This window comes from Terrapene carolina, unplaced genomic scaffold (assembly GCF_002925995.2).
Source record: "Terrapene carolina triunguis isolate 2854851 unplaced genomic scaffold, T_m_triunguis-2.0 Scaffold242, whole genome shotgun sequence".
NCBI classification, from domain to species: domain Eukaryota; kingdom Metazoa; phylum Chordata; order Testudines; family Emydidae; genus Terrapene; species Terrapene triunguis.
Genome location: NW_020664593.1, coordinates 890,368 through 909,611, shown reverse-complemented (window position 1 = coordinate 909,611; position 19,244 = coordinate 890,368). Strand labels below are relative to the sequence as shown.

The 19,244-nt window shown below is 51.9% G+C and overlaps 1 protein-coding gene across 5 annotated transcripts; it reads right to left on the bottom strand.

Moving 5' to 3' along the window:
- Positions 1-3,877: 3,877 nt before the first annotated feature.
- On the bottom strand, positions 3,878-18,853 carry ZNF697 (zinc finger protein 697). Of its 5 annotated transcripts, none has more exons than XM_024217746.1 (3): positions 18,772-18,853; positions 5,780-5,945; positions 3,878-5,357 (listed from the first exon to the last, which is right to left on the bottom strand). In XM_024217746.1, exons 2-3 carry the CDS (start codon positions 5,856-5,858, stop codon positions 4,501-4,503), a joined length of 936 nt encoding a protein of 311 aa, XP_024073514.1. In that variant the 5' UTR covers positions 5,859-5,945; positions 18,772-18,853; the 3' UTR covers positions 3,878-4,500. The 5 variants fall into 5 exon arrangements, with proteins under 5 accessions (XP_024073514.1, XP_024073516.1, XP_024073513.1 ...); XM_024217748.1 differs by having other exon boundaries at positions 5,780-5,885; positions 18,772-18,820; XM_024217745.1 differs by lacking the exon at positions 18,772-18,853 and adding an exon at positions 18,469-18,515.
- Between the last annotated feature and the right edge of the window lie 391 nt (positions 18,854-19,244).

Here is a 19,244-nt window from a genome sequence, read left to right as displayed (position 1 = left end):
CTCGCCCTGTTGCCGAAGAAGGGGGACCTCCGCGATTTACGGAACTGGCGTCCCGTCTTGCTCCTCAGCACGGACTATAAGGTCGTAGTGAAGGTCATCTCGCTGCGGCTGGGGTCCGTGCTGGCGGACGTGGTCCATCCCGACCAGACCTACACCGTCCCGGGCCGGAGCATCTTTAACAACCTATACCTGGTCCGAGACCTTCTAGAGCTGGGGCGTAGGGATGGTCTGTCGTTCGCCCTCCTGTCCCTGGACTAGGAGAAGGCATTCGACAGGATGGACCACGGGTATGTCCTGGGCACTCTGCGGGCGTTCGGCTTCGGGCCCCAGTTTGTGGGTTTTCTCCAGGTGCTGTACGCTGAGGCAGAGTGTTTGGTCAGGCTCAACTGGACCCTGACCGAGCCGGTCAGCTTCGGGCGGGGAGTACGGCAGGGGTGCCCCCTCTCGGGCCAGCTGTACGCTCTGGCGATCGAGCCCTTCCTCTGCCTCCTCCGTCAGAGGTTGGCCGGGTTGGCACTTCAGGAGCCGGAGCTGCGGCTGGTCCTGTCAGCGTACGCCGACGACGTGCTCCTCATGGTCCAGGACCCAGGCGACCTGGTGAGGGTGGAGGCCTGCTAGGCCGTTTACTCGGCGGCCTCCTCCGCCCGGGTCAACTGGGTCAAGAGCTCTGGCCTGGTGGTCAGGGATGGGTTGCAGGCGAGCTCCCTCCCACCCGCGCTTCAAGCCATTCGGTGAAGCGCGGGTCCGCTGCTCTATCTCGGCGTTTACCTTTCCACTACGCATCCTTCTCCGCCGGAGAACTGGCAGGATTTAGAGGTCAGGGTGGGTGAGCGGCTGCGGAGATGGACATTACTGCTCCGGTGTCTCTCCCTGCGAGGGAGGGCGCTGGTGCTGAACCAGCTCATCCTGTCCATGCTCTGGCACCGGCTCAACACCCTGAGTCCGGCCCCGGGGTTCCTGGCCAGGCTCCAGAGGACAGCCCTGGAGTTTTTCTGGCCGGGGCTGCACTGGGTCTTTGCAGGGGTTCTGAGCCCTCCCCTGTAGGAGGGAGTACAGGGCCTGGTCTGTCTTCGTAGCCAGGTCCATGTCTTCCGCCTCCAGGCCCTGCAGAGGCTCCTTTATGCTGCAGGTAGTCCGGCGTGGAGCACGTTAGCGCACGCCTTCCTCCGCCGCCTCCGAGGGCTCCGAAACGACCGGCAGCTCCTTTTTCTGGTCTTCTACCAGGACCTCCTCCGGACCTGGAAGCTTTTTTCGGCGACCAGGTCCATTGTGGCCACCGAGGGCGCGGACCTCCTCGCGGAGCCCCTGCTGCACAACCCCGCTCTCCGGGTGCAGGTGGCAGAGTCGCCCTCCGTGAGCCGGCGGTTGGTCCTGGCAGAAACCACCAGGGTCGGAGACCTCCTGGATTACGCTGGGGGGACTGGGTTGATCCCCGTGTGCTTGGTCGGCGCATGGGGCTCTCCACCCTTGCGACCCCTCTGCATGTACTCCAGGAGGTGGGCGTTGTCTTGTCGCCCCCTTGTCTCAGCTTCCTGTGGCGGGCCCTGTGAGAGGGCGCTCCCCGCCCACCCCTCACCCCGGGCTCTCCGGACCTTTTTATTGGGCCCCTGTTCCATGAGCCCCCCCGGCTCCCCCGCTCCCATAATCCGAGCCGGCTGCACGCTCTGCAGCCGGTCAGGTTTCGAACCGCGCCCAGAGACCACCTGTACACGCTCGTGCTCCACACGTTGCATCTCCTCACCCTCGCGTCCCGCCCCAACACCAAATGGCGGGACTATCTAATACCTGTGGAGGGTGAGGAGCCCTGGTGGGCCAGCCTTTATTCTGCCTTAGTCCCAAGGCCCGCCGGGGACATTGGTTGGTGGCTCCTTCACGGAGCCGTGAGCACGGGCGTGTACCTGGCGCGGTTCACCACTATTCCCGAGGCCCGCCCATTCTGCGGCGTTAGGGAGACCCTGGCGCATGCCTACCTTGAGTGCGTCAGGTTGCAGCCCCTGTGCCGGCTCCTCCAGAACCTCTTGTTGAGGTTCTGGCTGCACTTTTCCCCACACCTGTTTATTTACGCACACCCTATCCGCAGCCCCACCAAGTCGCGAGACCTCCTCGTCAACCTCTTCCTGGTTTTAGCCAAACTCACCATCTATAATACTAGGGAGAGGATGTTGGACGAGGGGGTGCTCTGCGACTCTGGGGCCTATTTCCGTACCTCCCTCGTCTCAAGTCTCCGGGCAGAGTTCCACTGGGCAGCGTCCGCTGGCTCCTTTGCCACCTTTGAGGAGCAGTGGGCACTGTCTGGGGTTCTCTGCTCTGTGTCCCCATCCGGCACCCTGATTTTGAACCTTTAACCGTCACTTCACTCCCTGTTTTTTCATTAGTTGTCCCCAGAGATTATTTGGTTCCTGGGTCCAGTGGTCCCTCCCGCTAGGCTGGGGGAGGGGCCTTTAGAAGTGGGCGGGTAAGCCCGCCCACCTCCCAGTTACCAATAAGGACTCACTACAGGCTCCAAATTAAAGGCACTTTAAATAATTAGTGTCCCCAAAGAGACAAATGTTTCTGGTTTTGGTTTTGGTTGGATCAGTTCTGTGAAATAAACTGCTAACAGCAGGCAAAGGAATTGGAGGTTTGGCAAAATGAAAGTGTCAGACACTGAGGTCTTGTCTATCACACAAACTGATTGGGAATCGGCCTTTAAATGGTTTTTTTGTGGTGTGGGTTTAATTTTGTGAAATCATTTTAGAAACTAAGTGATGCCCTGTCCACACAGTACCAGCAAGAGAGAGACAGCTAAACATGTTTTAAAAACGGTCTCCTAACAGAGCAGGTCCTGCAGCACAGGCAGGGCTGGAGCAATCAGCAGCTGCTGCTTAGCCCCAGAACAATGTGCCGTTATTTTGGTTGACATAGGAAGCAATGAGGGTCTGATTCTCCACTATCCTACTCCTTGTGTTACTTACACTTGCTCAAAGTGAGTTCAAAGACTAAATGCTACCAAATCAGAATTCTCCACTCACTCACACCAGTGCCACTCACTCACACCACTCACTCGCACCAGTGGGTCGCACTCATTTTGCATAGGTGCAAATGATTATACAAGAGCAAGGCTGGGGGGAATAAGACTGAGTACTTCCCCCTTGTGGTTGCTGTGGGAACTTTGAGTATCCATGAACACCTTCCTATCAAGAATTTGTGCCCAAATAAGGGCTGTTTTTCATGCCATTTGATTTTGCATACCTCCCTAAAATTCTTTTTAGGGACCTTAGAAACCAGCCCTTAGTTTTTAACAAACCTTTTGCAGTTTACCTGACCTGTGGAGGTGCTATTATGGTTGATAATATTGTGGCTGAATACACTATGAACCGATAGGCAGGGTATTGACTTGAAATGTGGCTGCATACAAATGGCACAAGCACAGTCTGCAGGCAGAGGACAAGGCTCTCCTCCTAACATTAGAGTGAACAAACAATCTTTGGACAACACGGTAAGGAGCTGTGACCAGGGCAAGCCAGAGGCAAACTGAAGTATGATGCTCCTGACAGTAAAACTCCAGAGCAGCTAAAAGATACATTCAGCCCTGGTTCACTCAACTAACTCCAGGGATGGAGACGGCTCTCAGTGTGTACTAGACAAATCATTTTTGAGCAGTGACCATGAAGGCCCTGTCTAGACTGGGAAGATGAGGTGTGCTTAGCAAAGGTGTTTGCTAACACCAGTTAATTCTTCTAGTCTAGACAGGCCCTAACAGGACAGCTTTGTTCCTCTTCAGTGAAGCTGACTGTAAGCTATACAGGGCATTCTACCCTGGAAACAGGACAATAGGAGAGAAGATGGGAGAACATAGGGTATTTTTTTAAAAAAAAAGTTTTATTTCAGAGGGGGAGACACAACACAACAGAAAACTAGATATTATAACATGTACCAGAAAACTGGGACATTTTTGCCCAGATTTAACTGAGCTCCTAAAATAGCAGCTACAAATAAATATAATCTAAAATGAGGAAACCATTGCTGGAGACAGTGCCAGAGAGAACAAAGGGCACTTTGTCTTCCTCAGTTCAGTAAGTGAGGCATTTCCCAAGACATTGGCTCTGACATCTTATGAGCCAGGTATCTGTCTTGGAGCCTAATTTATCATTTCTGACTTCTTAATAAGACAATGAGATATATATTTCCCCTCGTCCCTCTATTTTGCTGTACTTCAAACAATGTTCCTTAGCACCAAATTCCCTCAGCGCCATAATTCCTCCCAGCCCTCTGAACCCCAAATGATCAACTCCCCCAGCTGCCTCTCTCTCCTTGTTCCTCCCGATACGCAAATGATTGATGTTGATAGGAATCAAACTCATTCCCAACACTCAGCGCCCCCCATCCATCCTAGAACAATCTACTTGCACAAAGAATGTGCCCCCTCCCTTTGTAGTTCCTTCTTGATGTCATCACACCATATAATAATTTATGCATCAGTTTCTGTGAGCAGGACAGGGGCTCTCATGGCTATGCTTTCTACTCCATGTGGAGTTTATGGTGTTGGGCAAGGTGACTCTTGTATCGAAAGCTTTTCCCACACTCAGCACATTTATAGGGTTTCTCTCCTGTGTGGATTCTCCGGTGCCTGACGAGGTGTGAGCTCTGGATGAAGCTTTTCCCACATTCAACACATACGTAGGGTTTCTCACCCGTGTGGGTTCTCTGGTGCTGGGTAAGTGTTGAGAAATCACTGAAGCTCTTCCCACATTGAGTACATTCAAAGGGCTTCTCTCCAGTGTGGATTCTTTGGTGGTTAATAAGGTGAGAGTTCCGGCTGAAGCTTTTCCCACATTCGTTACAATGGAAGGGTCTCTCTCCTGTGTGGGTTCTCTTGTGAGTGAAAAGGTGAGAGCTCACACTAAAGTTTTCCCCACATTCACTACATATGTAGGGTTTCTCACCTGTGTGGGTTCTCTGGTGTTTAATTAGGTCTGAGCGCCAACTGAAACTTTTGTTACATTCAGTACATTTATGAGGTTTCTCTCCTGTCTGAGTTATCTCATGCTGTGTAAGGTTCGAGCTCTGACTGAAGCCCTCCCCACATTCAGTATATACATAGGGTCTCTCCCCTATAGGAATTCTCTGGTGGATGATGATACCTTGGAGAGCTTCCACATCTCTTTCAGGATGAACGGAGTTACCCAGTATCTTACCAGGAAGGTCTCCCTGCTGTGTTTCTGACATGTACTGGCCCTCATAGGCCTCCTCCTCATCAGGGCTCTGGAAGACATTCTCTTCAAACCCCTCTGATATCGTCCCATACTGTTTCACATTCTCAGGACCATCTTCCTGGGGGTTCTTCTCGTCATTCTCATTCACACTCTCACTGTCTCCTTGAATAAATAGAAGCCAGACATGAGTGTTTGGTAGAAAAGAAATCTAAGAAAGGGAAATTGCACAGAGTATGAGTCAACTAAATAAAATGTAAGACTGGATGTGAGAAGGAAAATCCCAACCCCCACTCCACAAAAAAAAGAAAAGAAAAACAGCCATTCCCCAATGAGGAGAGGGCAATTTTGCTTCAAAAACTCAAATGAACATTAGAGAAAAGTTGGGGGGGGGGGGGGGGGGAGAGAAACAGAACTCTGGCCAGAAGTCAGTCAGGACTGGTGGAAAACCATAAGTGAGGCTTACCAGAAATAACTGCTGGCTGTAATCCCAATGTGGAGAAGATGAGACAGTATGGCAAGGGTTTTAAATGAAACAAAAAGTTGGATTTCCAGCCATTTCTGAATTGGCTTAACTCATTCCTCACCTGTGGAGGCCCCAAAAAGGATCTCCCTTTCCTCGGAGTCCTGGAGAACTGCAGCACACAGCTCTTCCTCTCGTTCCATCCAGAGATGATGGCAGGCTTAAGGACCCTGCTCAAGGCCATTAAAAGAGTCAGTATCACACCTCGTTACATCGCCATCAAGTATTTCCTATTAACAACCCCCAAAGGGGCACAACAAGAACACAAACAAAAACTCATGAGAATAACTTAAAAATCGTTACGTGTCCCCCATCAAGCATTCCCAAGTATGACTGAACCCTCAGGGGCACTCTAACGAAGTAGGGTACGTCATATTTAATTTTCAGTCTGTCTTCTGATTTTATATTTCAGTACAGAAAGACCACCCTGATGATATGTACATGAAACACACACAAGGAAATACCCTCCTCTTCCTCCTGACAGACAGGAGGGACACTCTCCCCAGCATCCTCCTATGCTCACCTTAAGAATCCCCTGGGGACCTCTCCCTAATTACCTGCCATATACACCTTGATCTGTGTGCTGGCACCTTTTCCCCTGTCCCCTTCTCCTAAGGCCCCTGTCCCTCACACAGTTTCGCAGCAGAGGTCAGCACAGAGCACCTCTCGTGTCGGTGGAGGGAGGTAAAGGTCACTCTCCTCTATCTCTATACATCCCCATTGCTTTCATTTTTCCATCCCACCCTCCCTGTCATTACATTAAACTGCAAGGGAGCTGCTGCTTCTGCCCGGCCAGCTGGCATCTCCCTCACTGCTTACAAAGCAAGGAACAGGGTAGAAGCTCTTCAGGGAGCCAGGGTGTCTCACAGAGGAACCTGCGCTCCAAAGCCACCTGCTTGGTTGCCAACAGAGGCCTCTAGAGGCCATAGTCAGAAATACTGAGCTGAAAGGCAGCTGCTAGCAAGTTTGCAAGTGGCTGCTAAGACGAAGTGAAGTTATAAGAGTCATAGGCCTGGTCTACACTAGGCTTTTATGTCGACTTTAGCGCCGTTATATCGAATTAACCCTGCACCCGTCCACACCAGGAAGCCATTTAGTTCGACATAAAGCTCTCTTTAAATCGATTTCTGTAATCCTCCCCAACGAGAGGATTAGCGCTAAATTCGACATGGCCATATCGAATTAGGCTAGGTGTGGATGGAAATCGACGGTAATAGCTCCGGGAGCTATCCCACAGTGCACCACTCTGTTGACGCTCTGGACAGCAGTCCGAGCTCGGATGCTCTGACCAGCCACACCCCCGGGAAAATTTGAATTCATTTTCATTTTCCTGTCTGGGCAGTTTGAATCTCAGTTCCTCTTTGGACATCGAGGGGAGCTCAGCAGCAGTGGCAACTATGCAGAGCTCTCCAGCAGAGATGGCCGTGCAATCTAATAGAAAGAGGGCCCCAGCATGGACTGATCGGGAAGTCTTGGATCTCATCGCAGTGTGGGGCGATGAGTCCGTGCTTTCAGAGCTGCGCTCCAAAAGAAGGAATGCTAAGATCTACGAGAAGATCTCCAAAGCCATGGCAGAGAGAGGCTACAGCCGGGATGCAACGCAGTGCCGCGTGAAAATCAAGGAGCTGAGACAAGGCTACCAAAAAACCAAAGAGGCTAACGGACGCTCCGGATCCCAGCCCCACACATCCCGTTTCTACGAGGCACTGCATTCCATCCTGGGAGCGGCCGCCACCACTACCCCACCCCTGACCGTGGACTCCGAGGATGGGATCATGTCCGCGGCCGGTTCCTCGTCGGACATGACAGCGGACGGGGAAGATGAAGAAGGAGATGAGGAGGACGAGGCAGTCGACAGCGCTGGCACCGCTGATTTCCCCGACAGCCAGGAGCTCTTCATCACCCTTACCGAGATCCCGTACCAACCGTCCCCATCCCTTACCCCGGACACAGAATCAGGGGAAGGATCAAGCAGTAAGTGCTGTAAACATGTAAACATTTATTTAAAACAGAACGGTAATATTTATACTATTAACAATGTACATTTATAAAAGTTCTGTAAACTAGTAAAAAAATAATCAGGTACAAAACAGGAATATTTACAAAGGTAACAAATGGGTTTTCATGATTTCTCTGTCTTAGGCTCTTCTCAATTTAGTCCCAAGTGTTTTAAAAAATTTTCACAATGTCCGTTACTCCATGATTCCCAGGCCCAAGACGCTCCACTCCATAGTCCCAGTGCACCTACGCGAAAATCCGGTCAATGTGGCCGGGGATCGACGAGAAATCCTCGTAGGAGAACTCCTCGTAGGTCTCGTGGAGGTAGAGCTCAAGCCTGTTGATCAGGTTCCGGGGTAGGGCGATCTTAGTGGGCCCTCCGTGGTAGCAGACATGCCCCCTCCACGCCACAATCAAGTACTCCGGGATCATGGCCCGACATAGCATGGCGGCATACGGCCCCGGTTTCTGCATGCTTTCCCGCAGCATGCGTTCTCTCTGGGTGTCCGGGATCCTCAGGAGGGTGATGTCGCTCATGACGCCCTGCTTTGAATTAGGGAGGGGAATGTTAGTATTGGGACTGCTTTACAGCCACGCGGTGGAGGGAGAGGGGCAGCATACAGGGATCTTTCCCTGGGACAGCCGCGAGGGGGTGGGACAGGGGCAGAGTTGATGCTGTCCTGATTGCTGGCAGCAGAGACTGGCATTGCTTTCAATGTGAAAGGAGGCCAGTGCTACTGCTGGAGTTTTAAGCAGCCACAAGTCTGCGGCTTACCATTATTGCCCGCTCCAGAAGTTCAGGTCTCCAGCCACGCTTCTCTGAACACTCCAAGACCTCCGCAAGTCCACAGGCACTGAAGGCGACGGCCGAAAATTCGACCTTGTCCTGAGTGCGCATGTGAGAGGTGCAGTGCATGGTCTTGTTCACAGAGAAAGACTAGGTTCTTTGTATACAATTTCATTTATCTGTCTCAGGAATTCACTCCCTTTTCACAATTCACACAGACACATCTGCGACTGTCTCCCAACCCAGCCTGTCAGCACACTCCCAGAGGCTAGCGCAGATTAGGCGGAGGAAGAAGAAGACGCGTGAAGACATGTTCTCAGAACTAATGGGATGCTCCCGAGCCCAGGCAGCCCAGCAGACACAGTGGAGGGAGAACTTGTCACAAATGCACCGAGCAGTCATGGAACGGGAGGAGAGGTGGCGTCAGGAGGACCAACAGGCTACTGAAAAGCTGCTTGGACTAATGAGGGAGCAAACGGACACGCTCCGGCGCCTTGTGGATGTTCTGCAAGACCGGAGGCAGGAGGACAGAGCCCCGCTGCAGTCTATCTGTAACCGCCCTCACCCGCCACCAAGTCCCACACCACCCTCACCCAAACTCCAAAGAAGGAGGGGCGGCAAGGGCCGTTAAAACTTTCAGTCAACCCCTGCAGACTGCTCTAGCACTAGAAGGCTGACATTCCCCAAAATTTCATAAGTCCTTTCCTACCCACCTCACACAAGCCCCCGTCCAAGTTTCACCCCCCACGTTTCATGTCTGGTTCGCAATAAAATGTTTGTTTCTCTCCATTACTGTTTCAGTCAGGTTCTTTTGAGGGAGAGTCTGTCTGGAGGGGGGGAAGGGGCTTGGTAATTGGGCAGGACAGTGACCTTTAGCAGGGTACAGAGGCGGTGTCAGGTCCAGCATCAGGACACATACACAGTGCAGTCACTGGTTACCCTGGTCAGTCTGGGAGGTGTTTTTCATGTTCTCCATTGAAATAACCAGTCCACCAGTGCGGAGCCTGGCATTCCGGGAGTTTAGAAGCATCATTTGCATCAGAACACTGAACCCGCCCCCCGCCACAGTCTGCGTCCCCGGTTTAAAATATTCCCGCGAAAACAGCAACACAGACAACGGTGTTCATTAACAAAATCGAAATGATTTTATTTTTTGGGAAGGGGAAGGGGGTGAAGGGGGTATGTAACTGGAGAGGATAGTCAAAATGAACTGGGTAAAGAAACGGGGGCAGGTTCAGCTTTTCTGTCCACAAACTGAAAAGTCACTGGTTGCCCTGCTCACTCAGGAACCTAGCTTTCAAAGCCTCCCGGATGCACAGGGCGTCCCGCTGGGATCTTCTAATGGCCCGGCTGTCTGGCTGGACGTAATCAGCAGCCAGGCTATTTGCCTCAACCTCCCACCCCGCCATAAAGGTCTCCCCCTTGCTCTCACACAGATTGTGGAGCACACAGCAAGCTGCAATAACGATGGGGATATTGGTTTCACTGAGATCACAGCGAGTCAGTAAGCTTCTCCATCTCCCTTTGAGACGGCCAAAAGCACACTCCACTACCATTCTGCACTTGCTCAGCCGGTAGTTGAACAGTTCTTTTTCTGTGTCCAGGGTGCCAGTATAGGGCTTCATGAGCCAGGGCATTAGCGGGTAGGCTGGGTCCCCGAGGATGACTGTAGGCATCTCCACATCCCCAAGAGTTATTTTGTGGTCTGGGAAGTAAATACCTTCCTGCAGCCGTCTAAACAGACCAGAGTTCCTGAACACGCGAGCGTCATGAACCTTGCCCGGCCATCCGACGTAGATGTTTGTAAACCGTCCCCGATGGTCCACCAGTGCTTGCAGCACCATTGAAAAGTAGCCCTTTCTATTGATGTACTGGCTGGCCTGGTGGTCCGGTCCCAGGATAGGGATGTGAGTACCATCGATAGCCCCACCGCAGTTTGGGAATCCCATCGCGGCAAAGCCATCTATGATGACCTGCGCGTTTCCCAGGGTCACTACCTTTGGGAGCAGTACCTTCACGATTGCCTTGGCTACTTGCATGACAACAACCCCCACGGTAGATTTGCCCACACCAAAGTGGTTCGCGACTGACCGGTAGCTGTCCGGCGTTGCAAGCTTCCAGAGGGCTATGGCCACTCGCTTCTGGACAGTGAGGGCTGCTCGCATGCGGGTGTCCTTGCGCTTCAGGGCAGGGGACAGCAACTCACAAAGTTCGAGGAAAGTCCCCTTCCGCATGCGAAAGTTTCGCAGCCACTGGGATTCATCCCAGACCTGAAGCACTATACGGTCCCACCAGTCCGTGCTTGTTTCCCGGGCCCAGAATCGCCGTTCAACAAAATCCACATGCCCCATTGCCACCGTGATGTCCTGGGCGCTGGGGCTCGTGGTTTCTGACAGCTCTGTGCCACTCTCCGACTTCAGGCTCTCACGGCGGTGCCGTAGCCTCCTCGCCCGATTTCTCTGCATCTGCCTCAGGGAAAGGTGTATGATAAGCTGCGAGGTGTTGAGAACGGCCACAAGTGCAGCGATGGTCGCAGCGTGATCCATGCTCGCAGTGCTGTGGCGTCCGCGCTGTCACTGACCAGAAAAGTGCGCGAACTGATTTCCCGCCGGCGCTTTCATGGAGGGAGGGAGGGCGTTAGTGACGGACGGATGACGACAAATTTTTTTTACCCAGAAGGCATTGGCGGCTCGACCCAGAATTCCGATGGGCAGCGGGGACTGCGGGAACTGTGGGATAGCTGCCCACAGTGCACCGCTTCCAATATCGACGCTCGCCCCGTTAGTGTGGACTCACAAAGTCGAATTACTGTCCTTAGTGTGTCCTTAGTGTGGACACACACGTTCGACTTTGCAATATCGATTCCACATATTCGATTTAAGTAAAATCGAATTACCCTCGTAGTGTAGACATACCCATAGAAATTTCACATGAACTGGCCACCCTGAGTGTTTGCTGCAATGCACTTCCCCTCAATATTAAAGTTACCCAACCCTTCTACTGGGAGGAGATCTGCATTAGTAGAGAATATAGCACCGCTAGATTATAAGCTCTCTGAGGCAGAGACTGCCTCTTATTAGTATACAGCACCTAGAACAACAGGACCGCAACTTCAATTGTTTTTTTTTAATCAAAAGATTCTACATTAGAGGCTTCAATCACAATCCCATTCATTACTCACAATACATTTGCACAAGTTGGCAAGACCTGAACAGTTACATACACATTAGGGGTCAGGAGAACCAAGGGCGGCTCTATGTTTTTTGCCGCCCCAAGCACGGCAGGCAGGCGGCTTTCGGCGGCGCGCCTGCGGGCAGTCCGCTGGTCACGCGGATTCGGCGGCATGCCTGTGGGAGGTCCACCAGTGCCGCGCCATCGGCGTCCCCACCGCTGAAGCCGTGGGACCGGCGGACCTCCTGCAGGCAAGCCACTGAAAGCCGCCTGCCTGCCGCCCTCACAATGACCGGCAGGCTGCCCCCCGCGGCTTCCCGCCCCAGGCACGCACTTGCTGCACTGGTGCCTGGAGCCGCCCCTGAGAACAGGGTGGGGGAATTCAAAATTCCAAAGACAGACCAAAACACATTACATTACACATTAAATCTTATTTATGAGGCAGCCTGACTCATGATTTTTGAACTTCTGTAGTTGGCAATACTGCAATATTTTGTTACCCACTCACTTAGCTTTGACAGTAGAAAGCAAGTTTAAAATTGCTTGAGGCCCCAAAGTGCTGCCAAAATAGCATCCAGGCTCATGTGAAAGGATCAGTCTCTCTTCCTCTTTCCTCAACCATCTCAACTGACTGTTGACACCCTTTGCCCCCAAGAAAGGTCCCTCTCAGCAGGGAAGCTAGGAAAGGGAAAGAGAGGAGCAGGCGAGCAAGTTATGTCTTCGGGGCTACATTTGCAGTTGAAAGCTGCAAGGTCATTTTTTCGAATATCAGTTAAAAATTCCAGGACAGGTGGGGAAGAAGATAAAAATGGTTGTCTTCCCCAAATTAATGCCCCCATTAAGTATTACTATTTGCAGTTGGGTTGCAGCTAGTTTACCACCTGGGGTCAGGTCAATCCAAATGTGGCTTTACAGTGTACCTAACCAGAATTTAGCATAATTACAACCTTAGCAATTCAGGAGCCTGTCTACAAAATCCACCCAGGCAAGAAGAGTTCCAGTACTTGCTATATATGACCTGGACTCCCCATCTAATCTATTTACTGACAACTGAGAAGGGAAGCTACTGGTATCAATGAAAATCTATGGCCAGTAGGATTAAGCCCAATAAGAAAGATTTTTTTTCCGTTATATCAAGAACAAAGAGCCAGATTCGAAAAGGTATGCAGGTGCCTAAACTGCCTCTTTAGGCACCTAAGTCCAACATTTGGTGCCACTGACATTCTCAAAATCGCCACTCAGATGCCACCTAACTCTGTAGGTGTCTAAGTTTCTACCACTAAGCATACACAAAGCAAACTAAGTAAGCCCTGACGCTGCCCCATAGCTAACAAGATACTTGGTGCCCTCACTCACACCTAAGCCTCAGTGGGATTCTCAAAATAAGCATTCCCTACATCTCACCAGCAGGGGCCCAATCTTCAGAATATGCCTGTAGGATCAGCCTTACACAAAAGACAGCTGAGAATGAGCAGGTCAGGAATTTTTCAGTCTCAAAGGTGCAGATAAAAACAGTTAACTATTCATTGGAGCAGGGGTCTGATCCCAACTCTCCTAATGAGTACCCTAATCACTGGGCAGTGGAGTTGCTTTCTCCCTGTCCCCATTAATATTTATTTCTACAAAGTGGAACAGCTCCAATAAGATAGATTGAGAGAGATCCACCTCAGAATACCTGATAGCCTGGTGGTTAGGGCACTCACCTACAACATAAGAGGCCTGGGTTTAAGTCCCATAATAGGTGGGAGTGTCAGCGTGTGTGTCTTGCTCTCTGGGTATTAGAGAAAGGAATGACCTGATTTAGGAGCCTAACTGTGGGGGAGGGTTCGTGGCTGAGAATCCTAAGCAAAGGGAGGTGCCTCTCTCCAGCCCATCAGCCATGTGACTAAGGCCCAAATCAACAGGACTTTACACCTTTGAGGATATAGGCATTTCACTCCTGTTCAGTTTGCTGGCATCTGAGAATCCTCTTTTTAGGTGCCTAACTCACCCCATGCATCATATAGGGGGCTTGCTGCCTAACTCGGGGCTGAGAATTCCATGAGGCAGCAGAGCACCTGAGTTAGGCATTGCAACACCTAAGTACCTCTGTGAACCTAGTCCCAAAATCCTAGAATCGGTATAGGGTTGCTAGATGGATGTGGTCAAACTGTCAAGGAGGCAGAAAAGACTGGAGTGTTCAATAAATATTTTTTCTGTTCCGTATTTGGAAAGAACCTGGATGACACACTTGCAGCTTACACTGATAATGAAACACTTTCTATTCCAACAGTAACCAATAAGGTTACATTCAACACCATCTCCTAATACTAAATATTTAAAAATCTGCAAGACCAGATAATTTGCACCCAAGAGTTTTAAAAACGTTGGCCAAGGAGCTCCTTGACTTTTACTACATTTTGGAATACTGAATATGTACATTGCCAAACAAACAAAATATTGATTTTTTGCAGGGATTCCAAGTTTAGTTGACAAAGATAACTGTGTTGACGTAACATACTTAGATCTCTGGCAGGCATTTGACTTATTACTGCACAATAGTCTGATTAAAAAGTCAGCATTTTACACAATCAATGTAACATTAAACAGATTAAAACTGGCTGATAGATCTCTAAAAGCAATTGCTAACTCTCTCACACTTGAAGCCTTTAAATCAAGACTGTATCCCTTTCTAAAAGACATGCTGTAGCTCAGCCAGAAGTTACAGGCTTGATGCAGGAATCATTAGATGAAATTGTATGATCCGTGTAATGCAGGGAACCAGATGAGACAATGGTCCTTTGGGCCTTAAAAATCTATTAATCTATCTATTAAATATTTATAACAGGTCCATCACCAAGGTATCTGGGTACTAATAATAATTTCAGTCAGTGGAGAGGTTAATTATAGCAAATCCATATAACTAAATAAAACATAGGACTCCATTTTTAATACCAACCACTGTATATAAATATTCGAGAGCCAGTCTAAGGAAGGGGAAATAAACGGAAACCAAAAATAGAGAAGACAAAAATATACTGTCTCCCTCCTGGCCCCGCAGCATAATTGCCATGTAATCTACCAGTCTGGGCCAGCCAGGCAGTACAACGGGCACTAAACTGAGGCAAGCAGAAGGTCCCCGTGGTTTGGTCTGGCCAATGGGGAGATCAAGCTGTAAGCCATTTAAACAGGACTGAAGAATCTGCTATATATTTTGGGGGGGGGGGGGGGGATTTTAAAGGTGAAAATAGGAGGAACGATTCAGGCCACCAAACCCGAGCACAAGGAAGGAGAATGTGGTTCTCCTCTCATCAATATGTTCAAAAGGGTGACTGACAGAGACATGGGGAAGAGAAAGAGTTTGGGCCTTTAAATAGAGGGACTAGACTCTCCTCTGCCTTGTCTCTAATCAGTGCAAAGCAAGGGGGGGCGTAAAATGGTACCATTCTGATTTGGTAGCATTTTACAGCGACTTTTGCACAAGTGTACATAACTACACAAGGTTTGAGGCAGTAGAGAATCAGACCTAGGTTGTTATACTTTTCTGGGTCTCAGAGAAGGGTGGTAGGAACTGTTTTCTACAGAGACAGAGTGTGAATCAGACCTGGTTTGGTGTCCCATGGTACCAGTGGGCTCTGCCTGCTCCACTCTGCAGGTTGCAGTTACCAAATTATCAGTGATGGAGGAAGAAAGGCTCTGTGGGGAGCTAGGGTTGAAAGTTGCACTGTGCTTGCACTTACTCTATGGGTATGTCTACACTACGGGATTAATCTGAATTTAGATAATTCGAATTTGGGAAACAGGTTGTATAAATTCGATTGTGCGCGGCCACACTAAGCACATTAATTCGGATTTTAACCACATTAATTCGGTGGTGTGCGGCCACACTACCCCATTTATTTTAACCACATTAATTCGGTGGTGTGCGGCCACACTAACCCTAATTCGAATTAACAAAATCGATTTTGGCGCTACTCCGCTCGTCGAGGTGGAGTACAGAAATCGATTTAAAGCGCCCTTTAATTCGAACTAAATGGCTCTGTAGTGTGGACGGGTGAAGGGTTAATTCGAATTAACGCTGCTAAATCCGAATTAATCCCGTAGTGTAGACCAGGCCTTAATCACACCTTCCAACAAAGCACTTAACATGCATTACAGGAGACCAGTAAGGGAAAGAAGATTAGCTCTTTTTGCTTCTTTATGATGGATAAAGACAGCCTCGAAAGTTTTTCAAAAAAACCAAAACGCACACACCATGAATAAGGGGGTTCTTTTTGTTTTTTAACATGAGGAATTCAGGTTTACTCTGAAAGACTTTATTGATGACTGGAAAACTGGTAGGCATCACAAGAGACTGAAATCTGAACATGGGGAAGGGTTTATTTTTTTAGAGTCAAAATGCTAAAAAAACTTTGTTTTTGTTAGCACCAATTTATTTCCAGTAACTAATATGGTCTCTGCAGCCACCCACCACCAGTAAGCACCCACTGTGTAGCCTGGAATGCCCACCAATCTTGCCAGGTCCAAGAAAATGTCCTGAGAAAGATGACCATGGGAGGCTGGGCCGTTCACTGGCTCTATGTACAAGCCAGAGAGCATTACTGGTCAGGGCAAGTGACCCTGGGATCTCCCTTTCACTGCTACTTGAGCCCATGAGTTTTCTATCCCAAATGCAGACAGTTCATCTCATGCTCAGAATTTGCAAATCCATCTCCTAAGATATTACCCTCAATCTCAGCACAGCAATGCTCAAAAGGTGTCTAGACCATCACCGTGAGGGCTGTCTCCCCTATCACATTTATTAGACATGGGGCCCATACAAAGTAGCATGCCACACTCTGTCCCAATCCAGGGCCAAATGCATTGCCCACCAAGAGACGGAGCTTCGATAGGCATCCGGTTGACATGGGAGAGCTCTGGTTTCCATGCCTTTCTCAGTCACTCTCCTGCTGTATGACCCTGTCACCAGGTCGTCCCTAGGGCCCAGGACATAGGCGCCGAATTTCTATATGCTGGGGGGTGCTCCCCCTGGCTCCGCCAAGGTCCTGCCCCCACTCCACCCCTTCCCCCAAGGCCCCACCCCTGCCCTGCCCAGTTCTGTCCCCTCCCCCGGGCACCCTGTGCCCTCACTCCTTTCCCCTCCCCTCCCAAGATGCAGCGAAAGAGCTGATCAGTGATAGGCACTGGGAGGGAGGGGAAGGTGCTGATATGCGGGGCCCGCCGGTGGGCAGGAGGCGCTGGGGGGATGGAGGAGGTTGACAGGGGAGAGGGGGAAGTTGGTAGGGAGGCTCCTCCTCACCCCCGCCCGCCGACCTGCCTCACCTCTCTGCCTGTCTCCTCACGAAGCATGGGGCCCCACAAAGTGCAGGGTCTCGGGCAGTTGCCCCCATTTGCCATAACCTTGGGATGGCTCTGCCTGTCACTTTGGCTCCTTTGCCTATGTCGGGGTGGTCAACCTGTGGCTCTGGAGCCACATGCAGCTCTTCAGAAGTTAAAATGCAGCTCCTTGTATAGGCACTGACTCCAGGGTTGGAACTACAGGCGCCAACTTTCCAATGTGTCGGGGGGTGCTCACTCACTGCTCAACCCCTGGCTCTGCCGCAGGCTCTGCCCCTACTCCATCCCTTTCCGCCCCCTCCCCTGAGCCTGCCATGCCCTCACTCCTCCCCATTCGCCCCCAGAGCCTCCTGCACACCACAAAACAGCTGATCGGGAAGTGCTGGGAGGGAGGGGGAGGCGCTGATCGTTGGGGCTGCTGGTGGACGGGAGATGCTGGGAACGGGGGCGGGGGGTGTCGGGAGCTGATGGGTGGCTCTTTGGCAATGTACAATGGTAAATTCTGGCTCCTTCTCAGGCTGGCCACCCCTGGCCTATGTCTTGTCTTTTTAGATCAGAAGGCCTGGGTTAGTGGCTGTCTCTCAGGGACACTTGATGGGGAGGGCTCAAAGTTACTCCAGAGAATTCTTTCCCAGGTATCTGCCTGGCAGGTCTTGCCCACATGCTCAGGGTCTAACTGATCACCATATTTGAGGTGAGGAAGGAATGTTCCTGCGGGTCAGATTGGCAGAGACCTTGGGGGGTATTCACCTTTCTCTGCAGCATGGGGCTGGATTACTTGCAGGTTTAAGTTAGTGTAAATGCTGAATTCTCTGGAACTTGAAGTTCTTTAATCGTGATTTGAGGACTTCAGTAACACAGCCCGGTTGGGGGGCTATTGCAGAGTTGCGGGTGAAGGCATGCTGTGGCCTCAGTGTGCAGGAGGTCAGGCTCCAGACCCGGCGATGACAGTCCCTGACACCCTTCTGCCCTTAAAGTCTGTAAGTCTTATTAACTGTGTGAACAACGGCACATGCACTGCGGCCCCGGGCCTAACGGGAGGAAGGGGAAGCTATAGGACGGGCTGCAATAGAAATACGGGGTTTGCTTGCCCAGGCCGCCCAGCCACCCGCCCCCGCTGTGCCACACCTCCCCTGACTCCTGCCCGGCGGCGGCTCCCTGTCCCCGGACCACGCCCCCTCGGCCGGCTGCGCCGCTGCGCCCTGTCCGCGGCTCTCCCAGCCCCTGTACCCGGCCGGGCCGATTCCTGCCTCCCCCGCGCCCGCGCCGCTCACCCCCCGGGCCGGGCGGCTCCATCGCGGCGCGGCTGGGCGCAGACGCCACGGACACGTCACGCTCCAGCCGCCCTCGCTCGGGGGCCGCGGCTGCTGCTTCCCGCAGGCCGGGGGGGGCGGCCCCCCCCCCCCCCCCCCCCCCGCCTCGGGGGGGGGGGGGGCGGGCCCCCCCCCCCCCCCCCGCGCGTGCGGCCGCCCCGCCCCTACCTGCCGGGCTCGCGCGCCGCGCCGTCTCTCCGCGCGCGGCCGGACAAAGGGCCGCGGCCCGCGCCGCCCTGACAATTGCCCCGCGCTCGGCCGGCCAGCGGCGCCCCCCCCCCCCCCCCGGCCCGGCAGCGCTCCTCAGCCACGTCGGCTGCGGCTGTCAGTCCGCGCGCACCGCAGGGCTGGGAGGCTTCCTGGCCGGGCCGTGCCATGCCCTGCCGGTCTGTGCTGTGCGGGGCTGCCCCGCGCCTGCTTCCGAGACCCCCAGCCCGCTCCTTCCCCCGCCAGCGCCGGCCCCTCACAAACCTGCCCCGGTAGCGCCCCGAAGGGGGAGGCCTGGCAGGGCCGCTGGCGGCTCGCAGAGTCTCCCCTCAGTAATGTGCTTTGCAACAAACAGGGGCTGCCAACGTTGTGGGGTTTCCTTAAGTCCGGGGTTAGAAACACGAGAGGCCCCAGTGCTCCAGCTGCCTCTCGGCGGAGCTGAGGTTAGAAGTCCATAAAATCATCTGGCGCGTATAAGGTTAAGTATGGGGGGGAGCGTTGGAAGAATCAGGGCCTTGGAAAGAAAATCGCAGCTAGTCAAAAACCCGAACCCCAAATGTTAGAAAAGAGCAACCCGGCAGTGGTCACAAACGTTTAAAAAGACAGCGTTAAGAAAATCAGCAAGGGTTAAGGGCAGCCAAGACAATTAGGTGAGGGATAAAATAACAATACAGTTGGCAAAGTCTATGAACAACAACCAACAAATAGAACTAGTTCGATCTCTGTGAAATTTGCCT